Here is an 18632-nt window from a genome sequence, read left to right on the forward strand (position 1 = left end):
GGGCATGGTAGTGTCATTTTTGGAGCCCTCTATGATGCTCAGCATGACCTGGAGGGAGACAAATATCCCACTCTGCATCTTGTGCTGCTATGGGCAGAACGACTCAACGGCATGCGCAACATGTGGCCGAAATTCAAAAAGTTACGGATGCTGCCACTGACCAAAGGACAAATGTACAACATGTGAAGTCCCGCCTGTTAACTGCGCAGCAGCCAGTACCGGAGGACCGGCTTCGATCAATGGGCAAATGTATTTTGGGCCGGGTCGGGTTCAGGCAGACAATTCATGCTGGTGTGTTGGGCCGGGTCAGGTTCAGGCTTTAAAACCAGGTCGGGTGGGATGGGGTTGTAATTTTCGGGCCCATTGAGAACTCTAGAAGCTACTTTTGTAAAAAATGAGGAAAAGAGGAAGAAGACATATAGTAATGTAAGAATTGTTTTCTTGTGTGAATGTTGAAACGTGTGAAAGGTCAGAAGTTGGAACACAAAAACAAAAACTTGCATTCCACAAAATGCACCTCGAAATGCAGGAAATGGTGTTTCAGAGAGTTAGGAGTTTCAAAACTTGATTTCGGGAATCAACTAGATGGACAAACCACAAATACAAGCGCACACAAACACACACACACACATCTGTAGCCCTGGTGGCAGAGCAGTATGATTACCTTTGCCTCCAGTCCCCTGGCCTCCAGGTTTATTATAGAGGTAGATATCACCATCAGCCACATCACTGCTCAAATGAAAGTAGTGCTGCAGAGAGAGAGAAACAGGGAGGAGGGAGAAATCAGCCTGTGGAATCTGGGAAAAACCAAGTCAGCACTTACTCCCCACGCCACAGTGAGACCTGTCAAAGATGATTTTAGTGTGTGCCACAGTTTTGTGGAGAGTTTCTGAATCCGGCAGCACTCATATTCTCTACACTAGTACAGGTGGACTCATTTTGATTAATGACACACAGACAGCTTTAATTACTCAGCCTCGCTCACACAGCGACGGCGCAGCAGCAGTGGATTGTGGGATTATGTGATTATGTGATTATGAGAGAGATTTCTCCCTGTGAGGAGTCATTGATCCTGCTTTAAACAAACGCCACAATCCTTTGTTAAAAGAGGGGGATACTTTAATTCCATTTGTACTTCTGACTCTCAGCCAAACAAGAAAGATTTTTATAGGTTTTCACACCGTCAACCTTTGTCTGTATCTACTGCAGATCAGTGCACACACACACACACGAGCAGTGAAAGATTATTAAGCCACATCACTTTTTCTCGCAACTCAACTTCCAAGTGAAGTGGTTAAGATCATTAAAGTAAAAGTGTTGTTTTATGGGACGGCTCGATTGTTTCTTTCCGCCACGATCAGACTCTGTTGTCGGAAGTAACTCTGTGTTATAATGAATTATCTTGAGCAACAGATAACAAAATGAGACCCGAGCTGCGATTAATCAACATTTTCTCTCAACGATCAACAAATCTTGACCCTGTTTAAAGTTTAAAATCCTCTCACTAAGTGTTTCCTAACCTTAATAATCACGTAAGTGTTTACTAAATCAGGTTTTTAGTCACTCCTTGCAAAACCTTTACTGGCAATTGTGTCGACCAGCAATAGATCAATATTATATCTACGTCATGACATGAGACACGATATTGTCTTAGACTTTTCCTGCTTTTAAAGGCTGTTGCATTGATAATCATCACATTTATGTTTGAGGACTACAATAAATATGACATATGGAAACTACAGGATTATACAGTATATACAAAAAAAGTAACTTCTTTCATTTTAAAAATTATTATTTGTGATATTTATCGTCAATTTCATTCATTTCAGGTTTAAAGGCTGAATAAGACGGAGTGAAATACATTAAATATTATGTATATATATATGATTAAAAAATATATATATACATTTATGTTTAAAAAAATCCCTTCATAACACTTCTTTCAATTTTAAGCCAGAATTTGACCGCATTTATAGTCAGTTTTGTTGTTTCAAAACATATGTAAATATCCTTCATTCGACATTAAAGGATAGATATTAGATATTTAATTTTAGAGTGTATTTACAGTGTAAGAAGAAACAATTCCCATATATCTCTTATATCGGGATTATTTTATAAACCACATATAGAAAGATTGATTTGATCGATATCGAATGATGCAAAAAAAAAGTATATAATGTTAATAATCCTTTTCCCCTTATTGTCAAGCCCGGGTTTGGAGGTTAGTTACTCAACATTTTAGTAACTATATATATATATGGAGATATAAAGCAGCGCACAGGTTATTTCTCTGGTCTTTTTTTTCTTACACTTGTAAATACACTCTAAAATTAAATATCTAATATCTAAATACCTTGGACTTTTTAATGTTAAATGACGGATATTTAGATATTTTTAGAAACAATAAAACTGACTATAAACCTGGTCAAATTCTGCTTAAACACAAGTACTTGGCCTTAAAATTAAAAGAAGTGTTATGAATTTACTTTTTTTTCTATATAAATTAGTCAATTCCATGTATTTTTATAATAATATATAATGTATATTTAATGTATTTCACTCCGTCTTATTCAGCCTTTAAAACCAGAATGAATGAAATTGACGATAAATATCACAAATAATTAGATTTAACGGGAAAGAGGTTTCTTTTTTCCATGTCATATGTAGTGTATTTCCCAAACATAAATGTGATGATTATCAATGCAACAGCCTTTAAAAGCAGGAAAAGTCTTCACAAAATGTCATCATTCAAATATATTGTTCAAACTACTACAACAGTGTCTAACAGATATCTGAGGTCACTGACAGCTTAGACCAGGAGGGGGTTGGACTGTGTAAATGTCATGATTCTGTCTTTTGGCTCCCAGAAGGTGCAAACCTTTGAGGTTAAAATTCTCCCTAAAGCAGTTTGAGGAGTGCCAATGTTCAATTCACCACATCTTCTTCTTCAAATATGTCCAGATTTCCATTGTTGGAAAGTTTAGAAATCACACTCTCAGAATCTTGTTGCTGTTTTTTTCCCATGGCTGCGCACAGATATTTAAACCATACTCAAGTCTACTCATAAATATTGTCAACAAAACAAAACACAAAAGAGAATAATGAGTCATTTAGAGAAGGATGATGATGAGGAACCTGCCGTCTGCAAAAGGGTTCTGAGAGACAGAATTTAGATGAGTAGAAATGAGACAGATATTTATTTCTGTCGTGACCAAACAATAAAAATCCCAGATTTGCACTGAGCTGAGCTCAAACTCTTCTCTGCCTTCAAGTTTGTATTTCACCTTCTCCGTAGTAGTAGGAAAAACGCAGCTAAAAGATTATTGTGTGACTTGATGTATTCCAGTTTTTACAGTGTGGGACTGTACCTTGAAGTGGTGTGCCGTGTTGCTGTCCGTGTACTTTGGAACGTGCAGGAAGATGAGGAGGTTCTGTCTGAGGTAGTGAGCCACGGCAGGTAGCCAGGGGAGACAGTATGACGGGAGGCTGAAGTTCATCACCTCGGTGGCTGCAGATCCTGACGGCTGGATGAACTGAGCAGAGACAGTGTTGCGTACACATGCATACCGACGTTTAAGATGCGGAGACGGAGGTGTGAAGGGCAGCGACAGAGATAACGTAGCGGACAAAAATGGAGTGGACGACTGCTTCACAGAATAAGAATCATTTTCAGTAGCTTAGTGTATTAACACAGGAATAAAACCTGTATCTCCAGTTAAGTAAATCCACAGCTTCACGTACACAGATATACCAAAACTTTTTAAAAGAAAGTGCTTTTTCCTCTCAGGATGTAACAAACAAAGGAGTTTAAAGCAGTTTACCTCGACATCAGCCGGCGTCAGTTTACAGTTCCTGACGAGCATGACCGTGATGATGTCCAGGGTGGTTTCATCCAGACGCTTCCGCAGAACCTTCACTAGCTCGCCTGTGATCTCTGGACCTGAGCAGAAAAGTAGAAACACAATAACATCAGTGTATCGCTCTCATGCTTCAAAAACACTAACATACACACACACACAGGTTATTCCCAAGGTGAGTCCACCAGGTGCTAGAGTAACATTGTTAACGGTCCAGGACGTAACAATTTACTGAATAGCCACCAGGGGGCGGTACAACTGGTTGCAAAAGGAACGCAGTAAACTCAGCTACTTCTCACTTGATTTATAACGTCGGTAAACATTTCCCTGAGGAGTTAATGGGGCATGATGAATAGAAAAGATAAATAAAAACGATGATAATGCACAGCCCAAAAACTGGACACCAGTGTGATTGGCAGCTGGTATTAAGTAATTGAAAAATATTAAAAAAGTTGCCTTGCAAAGTATTGAATTTATATATAATGTATAAACTAAGTATTAAATAGATGAAAAAATACTTTTGATTTTTTGTTAAGTTTCAGAGAACAAACATTTATATGCTGATGATTTAAAAAGTCAAATATCGAATTAATGGTCTCGCTCTCATCAGTGTAACAAAATAAAGGTTAAACCTCGTATTGAAATCATCTGAAATACACGTGCATGGTATCAAAAGTAAAATAATCATTCTTCAGTCTTAGACAAGTCTTAAAGTTCAGGTGTGTGATTTGTTTGTGAAACCCTGTTTTTATCTCAGTCGTTGAATCCTTCCTGCTCTTCATGTCCTGATGTGTTACTCACTGTTGACACTTTTTTTATATTAGAAATAAGAAGAAAGTTCTGGTGCCTGAGGCTTAAAGAAAAAAAAACAACCTCCAAGCTTAATCCTGAACTCTGAGCTGATCAAACCGAAGATGGCAAACATCTCACTTTCACTTTCAGGACAAACGGAGTGAGTTCAGTCAACTGTGAATTCAAACAAACAAACAAAAGAAAACAAAAATCCAGTGGAGTCACACGTATACTGTGTGGCTGTGCAGATTCATTCTGCCATAAATTCATTTTTAATATGAGGTGATTTATGTCATCGGCTGTGTGTAAATGTGTCAGAAGCTTCTGGAGGCTCAGCAGGAGGAAGCAGGTTAGCTTCACAGGATAAGTTACCATGGGAACCGACTCAGAGAGTTAAAACCCATTTCATTTTTGGAACTAATAAAACCTTTGTTTGTTTTCTAATCACGAGACAACAGAAACAATGTATTATTTCACCTTAAGTCATGGTCTAGTTTTAGGATTTTATGGAACTATAAGAAAATAACTCACATCCACAGCTGACACGAGGGAAAACAGATTGAAGCACTCGACAAAAGGCTCAATTAAAGGAATTTAAATCAGCTTCAGTGTCTTGCTGCTTTTTCCTCACAATTTGAAAACATTTTCAGACAGACAACGGTCATGTGTGAGACTTTGCAAAAACCACTGGCTCACCCACACCAAAGTCCATAGAGAAAATCGATTTTGACTTCACAGCAGACAGGTGTTGTAAATCCACTGCTCCACTGCCACCTCCCCTCAGTAAGTTCCAGTGTGTTATTTCATGATGCGCGTTTTTGAAATTCTTCATTTGGATTAATCTCAGGGAAATAAATTAGCCACATGAGGCAGCATTAGAGCAGCAGCTCCTGTTTAACTACAAGCTTAAAATGGGGATTTTCTCAATGGAGTTTGGTGTGGGGAGAGCGAGCAAATTACAAATTTGAGTTTCCAGCAGGTAAACATACTCTAAAGATATTGTAACGTCCATTTTAAAAAGCCCCCTTTTCCCCGGCGTCTCCACTGGCAGCCATGTTTCTGAAGAAGGAGCTCTCAGACCCACTGTGTTGATCACTTACAGACAGAATACGGTTACTGATTTAACGATGCTTCACAGGGTTCAGATGTTAAGTCTTCTGAGAACTGAGATTGTCTCTCCTCTGTTGAATGTGGTTTTCAAACACAACATGCAGACATATATATATATATATATATATACTGTATATATAAAGAAGTGAATTTAAACTTCAGGGAGTGGATGGAGCAGAGGAAGGGATTCAGACAGCACGATTATTTTTTTGCCAGTGCAACACTGCCATCCAGACATTCACAGCAGAAACAGCAACCTGCTGTTTGGCCACTTCCTTACACACACACACAGAGACCCTTATCGTCTCGTTATTAAAGCTTCTATTTGTGGACTTTTATTTTGATCAACCTGGACACGGTATCACAGCTGTGTGAGTTCATAGGTTTCTATTTACTTCCCTTTTCTTTGTTGTACGGAGCAAAGAAACCAGGAGAATATTCACATAGAAGCTGCAAAAATCTGAAATCTCTTTTCAATCGTTTAAAAACATTCACAAAGATTAATCGACTCTAAAATGAGTTGACTTAAATGATGATTAATCGTGTCGTCGATCAATCATTGCAGCCCTACATGGTGCTGTTGAATTCTTATTAAGCTCTTCATGATCATGAGCAGATCCTTTCTTTCTCCATCATTTTGGCAAAAGTTCATCTTTGTCTCACCAGTTCTAAAAACTTTGAGGCTCGTCTCTGTACTTTTTTTTTTTTTGGCAGATTCCAGCCTGTCCTTCCTGTTCTTCTTCCTAATGAGTGGTTAGCATTTTCTGGTGCAGCCTCTGTACATGTGTTCATCAAGTCTTCTGTGATACCTTCACTCCTGCCCTCTGGAGGTTGTTGCTGATGTCATTAACAGTTGTTTTAGGCTCTTTCTTTACAGCTCTCACAATGATCTGATGTTTTCCTTGCTCTACCTATTGGGCATGTGTTGCTTAGGTCACCAGTGGTTTCTTTCTTTCTCCAGGACACTCCAAATGCTTGTACTGGCTATGGCCAATGTTTGTGCAATGGCTCTGATTGATTTCCCATCTTCTCTCTTGTTGTTCACCCACAGACAGCTCTCTGGTTTCCATGTTGATTTCACTTCTAAATGCAGTCTGCAGATGTAAAACCTATCCTACCCAATCTGAAAGTGAGCGTAGATGTCACGATTACTTTATTTCACAATTAATCGCGGTATTAAAGACTACGGTATATTAATCGTAATGTTTCCTCAATACCGTTAGAAAAGATTATGCTGGAAGCCCGTAACCATATAGGCAGTTCAGCGCAACTCAAATGGAACGAAAACAAAGCTAGGGTTAGGGTTACAGTTGTGTTGCTTTGTTTTTGTTCCGTGCGAGTCGCAGAATAGAGCCGTTCCTGGTTGTTAAAGTATGGCGCCAGCCTGGAAATCATGCCACAAAAAATTGCCATGAAAGGAGGAAATACGAGTAATATGTTTGACCATGTGTGGGACCATGTCTGGACGCCAGAGTAAAGGTAAACACACAGTAACTGGGTTAAATTACATAAATGTTCAACTAACGTAACATTGAATTGGTAGGAACTTAAATGTTAGCGTGTCATGTCATTGCAACTAATTGTGTATGACACGTGTTCGGGTTTCAGTGTAACGTGACGAGTTAAACGGCGCTCACTTGACGTTATGTTATACGTCATGTGATGCCTGTTTCATTTATTACAAATGTATTTGTGTCATTGTTATTTAAACATGAAATAAACAAATCACAATAATAGACACGTTTTATATCTGGCCACATACAAATAGATACATCATTAAAACAATTAAAATAAACTTAAACATTTGGTATAGATGACAATTGTTGACTTAAATGATTTAAACATTTCCCCTGGGGGATTAATAATGGTTCCTATATAATAGTTTAGTGTATTTGCTACATTATTTTGTTATGTTGGCATCAAAAGATATAAATAAAAGAAACTTTCAGACCTATAAGCAGTGTTCATGTGATTTTACACATTCATAGTGTTGTGAAATCAATTAACGCATAAGAATCATGATAATCGTAATATCGTGATTAATTCTCTGACAATAATTGTACAAAGGAACTCTATAATCGTGACATCCCTAATTCAGTGCTATTTATTGTTTGAATAAACAATGTAATAGGATACACCTGTCAGTCACATGTTCCAATACCTTTGGATGGGGCTGTCTTCTATGTTGTCTATCAAATCTAGATGTAAATAGCTGACGGTAGAAGCTGAAATATGGGAATTGGCCTTACTGTTCCAATCCTTTAGAATGGCACTGTATATTAGTAAGGAGGTTCCAGACATACAGACAAAACTTTGTTAAGGAGAAAAGTAGTGAGTGTCAATCATGGTGGTGAAAGTATAGTGTATCGCAGTGTGTTTGAAAAGGTGCTGGCCTTTCTTTTGGCTGCACGGCTGTGTTTTTTAAAATCACTCATGCACACCGTGTTCTCCCACACATCCAAAAACTCCGGCAGTGGGGTTACACACACACACACATCTAGGGAAAAACCAATTTCCATCTCCATGCTCTTTCTTTGTGACTGAAAAAAAAGAAACTTCAATCACAACTTTCTTACTGATTGGTTGGAAAAACAAAAAAAGAACCTTTAGGCAGCAAAGAGTCAAAGCCACAAGCTCTGGGCTCTGGATCTACTTCTCCCCTGTCATTATACAGTATGTTTGCCACGAAGAGCAGCACCCACTGTATTTGATTTAACTAAAGCTGAAACTGAACTTTACTCGCGTTGTACCACTGCGTTGTAATATTCTGCTTTCAGATCTCACCAAAAGTCTAGAAATCAATGGGGGGGGCTGCTGCCAAAGCTTCAAATGCATCGAACACGAGCTCATATTTCTCTGATTTTCACTTAGTCTTGTACAGAAGTTGGTGTGGACTTTTTTTTTTACCCAAAATAACACTGACTTTGTTTTTGATTTTGAATTTTGCCGACTCCGACACAAACATCTTGAATTATTTACATTTTGAGAATATTTACCAGCGCCTTGACATTTTCCCCAGCTCTTACCTGCATTTCCCACTCCATGGACCAGCAGCAGGATGTGCTTGTCCACTTGACCGACCGGACGAGAGCCCTCGAGAGACGTCCTCGAAGCCTGAGGACACAGAAAAGAACCAAATCGACAATGTGACAAGCACGGTATGAATGTGAGCATAGATGAATGTGTAAAGCAGTTCAGTGATGATCAAAGAAAGACTGGGGCGGGAGATTTTATTTGGGTCCCCAAATAATCTCTGCAACCCTTTAGTTAAGATTTATATAAGAGCATATGTTTTAAATGGAGGCTGTCTGTCTGGAACTCATTCCACAAATTTTCCCCGTCAACATCTGACAAAATAATTGTAAATATGTAACATTTATAATCTGACAAACGTTAGATATTTACAATTATTTTATGTATAAATAATAATGTATTTTCAAACAGTAAAACAGTTTTAAATTCTACTTATATTTCCAAATTCTATTTATAATTCCAAATTCTACCTATATTTCCAAATTCTACTTAAAGTTCCAAATTCTACTTATAATTCCAAAATCTACTTATATTTCCAAATTCTACTTACAATTCCAAATTCTACTTACAATTCCAAAATCTACTTATAATTCCAAATTCTACTTATAATTTCAAATTCTACTTAAAGTTCCAAATCGTGGGGCGGCGTTAGCTCACTTGGTAGAGCTGCCGTCCCATGTTGAGGTTACAGTCCTCACTGCAAGTCACACACTTGACATAGGCCATTATCTTAAAGGGGTAAAATCACATGATCTGATCAACTGAGGATGTAGCCGATTTTACCATAGGTGGCCGGTGTCATGAGGATATGATTTAGGCAAAAAAATAATAATTTGACAAAAAATGACTTAGGCGATTATTTTTAACAGTGTGACGAAATTCTACTTATAATTCCAGATTCTACTTTAAGTTCCAAAGTCTACTTATAATTCTAAAATCTACTTGGCCCTAAAAAACAACAAAAGCTATTGAATAGCCAACAAAACTCGGTATGTTAATTTACTGAAGTATCACCACAGCCACTAAACTAGGAATCGGTTCACAGCGACAACAACCCACATTCAAAAACAAAGTTTATGGTTTTAAGACCACCCTTTACTGGGATTTGAAGCATGGAGTGGCTTCTTCGAAACTTCAGAAACGGGTGACATTTGTTTTTTACGTACCGTGAGGTCCTCGGAAAACAGCGGCTCTTGACTCCTGAAGAGCCCAAGGGAGCGAGTGGTGTGGAGGTTTCCATCCACGTCAGAGTATTTCCCCGTGAGTGAGGTTTCACAAAGTCTGCAAAGAGAATAAATCAACAGTTATAACGTTTGGAAAAAAGCCACTTTTTCCCTCATCTTTCTTATCCACAATAACTCTTTCTTTGTGTGAGCGTTCCTCTCACAGATGCTCACGCTCAAAAAAACAATGTGTCGTGTTTACTCGTGACTGGCACGGCCATGTGAAAAATGTTTTGAAGTGCAGTGTTTGACAGCTTCATTTGAAGCTCCACTTCCTTTCCACCACATTTTCTGCCTAAAAAAAAAACACATCTGTGGGTGGTTTTTCAGTTCCAGCACACTGAATCTCCATAAAGCTCAGTTACAGGTGAGCGGCGTTGCAACAGAACGCTAAAGCGAAAGGAGACTAAGATTAAATGTTTTGCTGAGTGAATTTGAGAGCGACAGCGGCAAAAAAAAAAAGCACCTTGAATTATGATGTGGACAAAAACAAAGGAAAGTCATGGAACCTGAGGTAGTAGACGGATTTGGTTGTACGCTCCTGGTACACAAACATGTTCTTCCTGTTGCCCACGCTGAAGGAGTTGAGCACAGAGCGCAGGGCCTGGATTGCTGTGACGGGGAGACATGAAACACACATTAAGTGGTTGTTAAGTAAGTTTGGATCATCAACATCTGAAGTACATTTTCGATATAAAAGCAGAAACTAATGGAGCTTTTCCATAATACAGTTCTAGCACTGCGCGGCTCGACACGACTTGACTCTACCTTTTCATCAGTGATTGAACCTGGTACTTCTTTTTATGTACCTGTTCTGACGACGTTCACAGCGAGCTGAGTCGATACTAAAATGTGACGTCATCAGACTGAAGGTCTCTGATTGGTCAGAGAGTGTCGTCACTGAAGAGTCATGAGCGTGATGTCCGACACAAGAATCAAAGCCAACGAGCCAAAGCCAAAGCCAAAGCCAAAGCGTGTGCGCCTTAACTCGCAAACAAAAACAGCCGCTCACCTCTGGACACGCCCATGTTGGGCCCCATCTTGAGACGTGGGTGAATGTGGATGATTGTGCTCCACACCACTTCACAGGCAAAGTGTCCCGGGATGAACTGCATGGTGGCCGCCAGGTAATCTCTGGCCGGGTAGCTCTCCTCTGTGCTGTAATCTGTGCAGTCAAGGAGAAAAATATTGTTATAAAAGAAAAACAGAGAGACAGTGGAATTGTGAGAGGACATAACTGTTAACAGACACAGCTGCAAGGTTAAAGGGTCTGTTCACCCAAATACTAAATCATTTTATTTCACCACAGCCTGGTACACACAGAAATCTCTCAACCTGGATGGATGAAACCATAACACCTCCTCCTCCTCTGTGACTCACCGTCAGAGGTGTTGAGCCTCTGCCTGTACAGAGACTCGTTCTTCCAGATGTCCTCCTCACTCTCGGCCACCAGCAGGGAGTTACACACATGACTGTCGTGAAGGTCCTGCAGCAGCATGCGCTACACACACACACACACACACACATTCAGGATATAAATATATATAACAGAGCAACGAGAAACTAACGAAATAGATGACAGGACTTTAAGACTGGGTCGGGACACACAAGAGAACAAATTTGCTGAATTCTCCAAACTTTTAAGTTCAGATTGAAATAAACAACAGGCAGACACACTGATATTTATGGCTGCAACAAATATTATTATAGTATTTTCTCTATTGTATAGTATCTTATCTATTTGTTATATGGAGCAAAGAAACCAGAGAATATTGACATTTAAGAAGCTGAAAACTCTATAAATAAAACCTACTGATATAGTAATTCTGGTCACAATAGTTTCTATTTTTCTTTACTTTACTCTCATTTCTCTGTGATACTGGTACAGAATTCAACGTTCATATTTGAACCGTATTCATTCATCCCTGTACAGTATGATTTTCTTAAACGATTAATTACACACTAAAGGACAAAGAAAAACCACAAAGTGGTTGGTTGTACAGCAGGTTGCAGAGAGCTGCATCGCTCACCTGGTTGACAATTCGGCACATTTCACCAATCTTCCTGACCACCATTTGATGCAGCTGCAAGTACTCGGGCAGATCCTGCTCTTCCTCCTCCTTCTTCTCCAGCTCCTCAGCGCTGACCTCTTTCCCTTCTGTGAAGCATCTGAAAAGATTGGACACAGTCGCTGAAATCAACGGGCTCCAATCACAGCCATTTTGATCCGTCCAAAATAAACTGGAGACAGGAAGTTGCTAACGGACGGACATTTAAAAGCAACACTGATGAAAACATAGCCTCCTTGATGGAGGTAAAAATGTATTCAACCCAACAGGGTTTTAACCACTTGACTCCTTAGCCTTTTCCTATTTTATTCCACCATGTGTTGTATTTTACTGTTTTATTTGCATCTTTTGTTTTATTTCAAAGTTAAAACAGGTTGTTTTTCACCCTATGTCAGCTGGGAGTGGCACCAGCACCCATGTGGAGAATAAAGCAGTAGAAGATGGATGAAGAATCGAACGCTTTGAGGGTTAAAGTGAAAATAAAAGCCTCAAAACAAGTATATGAATGAATATACTAACAGCAAACTTAACAGGACAATGATCTGGACGACTGAGAACGTTCACAGTCGCACCCGACACAAATATCAAGCAGAGCAAAAAAACGTGTTTGACTCACCTGGAGTGGGAGTAGACTTTCACTCTGTCCTGCTGGATATTCACGATGAGCCAGAAATCTGGCATCAGTGGAGACCGACACTCGTGTTCGTCCAGAGTTGGACTCTCACACTCTGAGTCGCTGCTGCCGCCGTCATAACCTGCAAACACACACACAGGAGAACAACATTATGAAATGATGATTTACAATATTATGGTTTGAACAGAACATTAGTTCAATCATACACGACCACAAAAAAATACAACGTAAAACATGTTCGATTTTTAAATCAGAACCAAGCCCACTTTGGAGCCTCACAGTATCGTCATACTTTTACATAGAGACGTGGTTAGAACTTTAAACGGGTCACAAGACTTGGGACTTTTCTCACTGAAGTCAAAGTTTTGATACAGAGTTTTTAAACAATCGCAGTTTACGTTTTGTACTTTTTTTGTTGTTGTTTTCAGATTTTATAATGAGTGTGTGTGGGGTGTGTGGGCGGCTCCTAGAGTGGCCCACTACCACTGAGATGCAGACAAATAATCACAAACATCTCTAAACAAACTCTTCTCCTGCCCACAAATTCCAACCTACACAGACGTTTCCATCAAAACGTTGCTATGGTTGTCGTCTAACCCTGTGTGTGGTTTTCATTTTCATATGACTTGCAGTTTTTCTTAAAATCACCTAAAAGCGCAGAGAGTTCTGGTCAGAGCTCCCATTAACGCCCATGTTGAAACTCTGCCTTGGAGTTTTTTAAAACTAATTTTTCTGTCAATTCACACCTGTTTATTCACAAATTTAAATATGGGAGCTGCTGAAAGCCTCGTGACGCTCACAAACCAAACATTTACTCGCTATCATCAACCGTTCTTGAAATAAGACAACTTTAAAACATGTTTTCTCTGTTTCACACAGGTGGGGGGACAGGGAGCTCGGGAGTCTCTCTCTCTAAATATTCACCTGGTTTCTTTGCTCCTTAAAACCAATAAAAATAATCATTCAAACTGATTATTTGATATTACTTGAATTGATAAAAACATGATAAACTCTGCTAATAGAGGTCAAATTATATTTGTTTCTTCTGGCTGTTTTAAGTTTTAAGTAAGTAAATAAAAATGTTTATGCATTAATGTAATGTACTTTCATTCTGACCAAAGTGCTTTACAAAATAAAAGCATTACAGACACAGCATTAAAACAACCATGAAAATACCAATTAAAAACACACACAAGAATAAAAAGTGAACTAAAAGAATTAAAAGAATAAAACTTCATGAAGTTTCTGAGAGCAAAAATACGTAACATGTAATATTGAATAATTATTAAATAAAAATCTAATAAAATTTGCAAACATTGGCTCCATTAATTGGTTTACTTCTAGTTGCTAAATCACTAAAACTTCAACCAAAAGTTGTTGTTTTTTCATGTTTAATCCAAATGTTTACGTTTTAATGAGACCATGAGTGCTGTTTAATAACGTTTTTGTAATGTAAGTTTTCATTAAACAATTACATATATTTGATCAGAAATAAAGAAAATCAGTTAAATATTTTGTGTAGGCTGATCGTCGCCGTACTTTGTGAAGTTTGTGAGGACTGACTTACCCTGCATGTCTGAGTCCAGGCTGCCCTGACTGGAGACCACGCTCTGGACTCGACTTGGTCGCAGTTTGCCACAGCCTGAGGGAAAGAGACAGTTTAACAACTTCAGTGTGAGCTGGGGAGAGGGAGAGAGGGAGAGGGAGGGAGAGAGAGAGAGAGCAGAGCTCAACACGTTCTCCTATGGTTAAAATAAAAAGTACAGAGAGAAGAAACAAATCCAAAGCCAGGTTGTAAGGTGTCCCTCTTGTAAACTGAAGACCGAGGGTTCGACCGTGGACAAGTGGAAAGTAATTGGGCTTGTAACCAGAACAGGTCACAATCACTAATTGGTGTGTATGTGTGTGTGTGTGTGTGCAAAAATGACGAATTCTTCTTAATCCACCAACAAGAAAACCCTGCGTAAATTACTTAACCTTTTCTCAGATGTCAAATTCAATGGATTATCTGTGCCAAAATGTGATCTTTTTTACATTTTGATCTTGAAATTCATGAGCTCCAGCACCAGACAGGATGAGGTATCTTGTCTGGTGCTCACACTTGTTTACATACATACATGTTTCAGGTATTAAAACCCAATTATTTTATTGCACAGAATGAGCAGTCATACACAGCTTTATGCACAATCTTTACATGAGAGTTGAGACAATTACTCGATTAGTTGATTATTAATCGATTACTAAATGAATCGTCAACTATTTTGAGCATCGATTCATCGGTTTGAAGATTTTTTCATTATAAAACAAGATTTTCTGATTGTTTCAGCTTCTTAAATGTGAATATTTTCTTTGTTTCTTTGCTCCACTAAACAAAGAAATCATTAAAAACTGAATCATTTTGGTTTGACAAAAACTGATCGACATTTTTTTAATGTTTTCTGACATTTCATGGACCAAACGATTACTCGACAAATCGTGAATTGTTAGTTGCAGCTCTGCTTTATTCAGGATGTTAAATTGTTGCTCCAGAAGAAAACAATCTGTGTCGTGAAGTACGAGCTCAGAGAAAACTGTGGATGTTCTGTCCTATTTATCACCACTTAAAGTACGGTTGTACTTTTTAGATTTTTTTTTTCCACTAAAATGTCCTTCATGTGTGCTGATTTATTTGGGTTGGACGATAATGAAAACTCGAGAGTTTCATGAAGAGAAGGAACCTCTGCTGTGGTACATTTGATTTGCCAGAGAACGGCAGTGAATTAGTTTAAAAAATAAAAAAGAGAAAAATCCATAACCTTCGACAATGAAATGAAATGAGATGAAATATCAGACAAAAAGCTGAAGTTGTGCTTTTTTCCCTCTTAAAAAAACCACAGCACTTTTTTTTGTGGGCTGACACAAAAATAAAGAGTCAATCCGTCAATTTACACCCAACGCTTTACAACTGTAGTTTTAAGAAGTGCGGGATAATATTTCTCATTTATTTAATGGGGGACAGTTTAACATAAGTTCTCAGACGTAAAGTGCTGCACAAAGAGATAATACCAGTAATTCCACTCCCTCGTTAAAATACATGATAAAAGCTGCAAATTCATGACAGGATAACACAATTAAATACAGATATCTAAATATCTGGGTCTAAAATCTGTCATAATATATATTGTACAGCAATTTAAAAATGAATTATAATACTGAACAATTTAAAACATTAATTTAATTATTTAGATTGAATGACCTTTCTCGGCCCAGCTGCAGTACCGTCACGGCCCACCAAGGGGCTGCGGCCTACACCTTGGGAATCGCTGGTATAGTATAATTATATTATATTATGTTATGTTATGTGTGTTTATGACTAAGAGGAATAAGTAATGGAACTATAATTCCAATTTATGAGGAAATTATAGTTTTGATGAAGGATGAATTTATAGCTTTAAAAGCTTTAAATCAGTGGTCAGCAACTGGTGGCCCGGGGGCTAAAACTGGCCCGCCAGCATCAGTATCGGGGCCCGGCAGATGATTTGACAAATATGATCTGATCAGGGCTTTTATTCTGAACAAAATATGACATTTTTCAAATAGATTCTGTTGCTAGGATTGACAGTTGACTTAAAACTAAATCTTTGGTTTGAAAAATACAACAAAAACACTGCTGTTGTCATGGTAACAGCACCAAAGATTCGGTGACCTAATCCTCTTCTGTACGTACAGTATGTGGGGTTTTTTTTGTGGTAACAAAGACGCAGAGGTCGGACTCACTGTGAGACGCTGACTGTGTGGACTCAGCCAGGCTGATACAGGACGGCGTCTTGGGCGGCGAGCTCTGCTCAGTCTGGAGGGGAGGGGCACCGCTGTAATGATGACCTCGATCACCCGTCGTGCTCACTGGACTCTGATTATTAACATTGTCGTCCACTCTGATTGGCTCAGTGGCGTCTGCGGTTGTGTCACACGGAGCAGCACCAGCACAAGCCGCAGCAAAACTGATGGACTTCTTATCTTCACTCTGCAGTTGAATAAAATGAACAACAGCAACTTTACACAGGTGATGGGTGGGATTTTTACATGACAAATTCCTTAACTTTGATAAACAAATTAGTGAAGCTGTTCAAACTTTTATCTCCCACTGGCTTAAAAATCACAGTCAGGTTATTCTGCAGTTCCCTCTGAGCACTTAGAGGTCGACTTTTTTCTATGTTTTGCAGATTTTTTTCCCTCCATCTGATAAAATATAACTGTTTAATGATAACAAAAATGAATTGCTTAACTTCAGTAGCCAGTTATTGAACAAGTCTCAAATTAAAGTCTAACCACAAAACCAAAGGTCAGCTGGAGGAAACACATTTTCTTCTCTTATGTCACTTTTATAAAAATCACTTTTATCACTTTTTCTGGCTTGCTTCTTATTGTTTTATTAATTTATTATATGTTGTTATCATTATATCATTTAATGTTATCTTACCTTTGCTGCTTATCATCTTTAAAATTATTTGTCCAGTAAATAAAGCAGAGCTGCAACTAATGATTATTTTCACTATTAATCGAGTCCGTGAAAACGTTAAAAAAATGTTGATCAGTGTTTGTCAAACCTGGAAAAAGGATGATGTTCTCAAAATGATTGAGTTTTAATGATTTTTTTTTTCTTTCTTTTCTTTGTCACATGGAGCAAAGGAATGAAGAAAATATTCACATTTAAGAAGCTAAACAATCAGAAATCTTGTTTTAATCATGAACAAAGCCTCAAACCGATGAATCGATGATCAAAATAGTTGGCGATTCATTTAGTAATCGATTAATAATCAAGTAAACTGTTCTACTCATCTTCTTACTACACTTAGAAGGAATGTAACTTAAAAGTCAGAGGTAGGTTTATGGAGGTATTTTTCTCACATAATTGCAGTTAAATGGCAGTTAAATTCTTGCTTTTTTTTTTTGGTTAATTGTGCAGCTCTGTGAAAAAATTATTGTGTTATTATTGTGACTCTGCACATGTGAAAGCACACACACATATCTGACCTCGCTGTCTGCCTCCGCTGCCCGAGCCTCTGCTTCACTCTCCAGCAGCAGGTCTTCCACCTGACCTCCGGTGCTGCAGGGGGCGACGTTTGGCGTCACGTCGGCGGCTCCCACCGTGTGTGCGGTGCTCTCCGAGAGCCTCTTGGTGGCGTGGATCCTCTGCGGGTGCAGTCTGCTCAGAGACATGTAGTACAAGTTGTCCTGCTGTCCATTCAGGACGTAGCCAGAGAAGGACATTCTGCGGAACTCCTGCAGGATCACACGTTTACGAGCATGATTATTGGCATTTTGTGCCAAGAAGAGAGAACATCGTTGTTAAATCCAGTGTTAAATATTCTGTCAGTCTTTAATGACCTTTTTCCACTGGTCAAAAAACCCCACAAACACCTGCTAGCATGTAGCTTTTGTCAGCTATAGGAACAAATACTATCAGCATTCACTCTCAGATGAAATGACCCAGTGCTTCCCGAGCGTTTTATACAGCGTTAAACCACTCTGTAAAGTGAGACTAAACCCTGTGATATGAGGCCAACTCTGCCAAATGCTTGGTTTTGAAAAATGCCAAGAAGTGGGATCGATGAGCTCAAACCTCTACCTCAGGTGTGTCACGATGACAGGAACCCACGACGAACAATGACTCACTTAAGTCACTTTTAACATTAAAAGATGAGTTCATGTTCATGAATTTTGTCTAAACTGGTTCCAACAAAAAAAAGCTGTGTTTTAGAAAACTAAATAAACATGTCATTAATTCATGTATTGATCGAGTCTGAGCACAGACCTTCAGGTACACACTTGATAGTGAATTTGATAGAAATTATGAGATAAAAAGTCATAATTATGAGATTAGGACTCTTATCTCATAAATTGAAATTATGAAATATTATTAAATTATGAGATT

General features: G+C 38.5%; 1 protein-coding gene across 14 annotated transcripts in view; it reads right to left on the reverse strand.

Annotated features, from left to right (window-relative positions):
* Window positions 1-18632, reverse strand: part of szt2 (SZT2 subunit of KICSTOR complex) — a 102486-nt gene that overhangs the window by 56433 nt on the left and 27421 nt on the right. For all 14 annotated transcript variants that reach the window (XM_058638912.1, XM_058638898.1, XM_058638904.1 and 11 more), the window contains 13 exons: window positions 17732-17980; window positions 16475-16721; window positions 14286-14360; window positions 12701-12839; window positions 12046-12184; window positions 11396-11516; window positions 11028-11180; window positions 10525-10627; window positions 9959-10073; window positions 8786-8873; window positions 3822-3940; window positions 3369-3533; window positions 665-749 (listed from right to left, as the gene is read on the reverse strand). In XM_058638912.1, the coding sequence (XP_058494895.1) occupies window positions 665-749; window positions 3369-3533; window positions 3822-3940; window positions 8786-8873; window positions 9959-10073; window positions 10525-10627; window positions 11028-11180; window positions 11396-11516; window positions 12046-12184; window positions 12701-12839; window positions 14286-14360; window positions 16475-16721; window positions 17732-17980 (1798 nt within the window). The remainder of the gene's footprint in view (window positions 1-664; window positions 750-3368; window positions 3534-3821; window positions 3941-8785; window positions 8874-9958; window positions 10074-10524; window positions 10628-11027; window positions 11181-11395; window positions 11517-12045; window positions 12185-12700; window positions 12840-14285; window positions 14361-16474; window positions 16722-17731; window positions 17981-18632) is intronic.

This window comes from Solea solea, chromosome 9, assembly GCF_958295425.1.
Source record: "Solea solea chromosome 9, fSolSol10.1, whole genome shotgun sequence".
NCBI lineage: Eukaryota > Metazoa > Chordata > Actinopteri > Pleuronectiformes > Soleidae > Solea > Solea solea.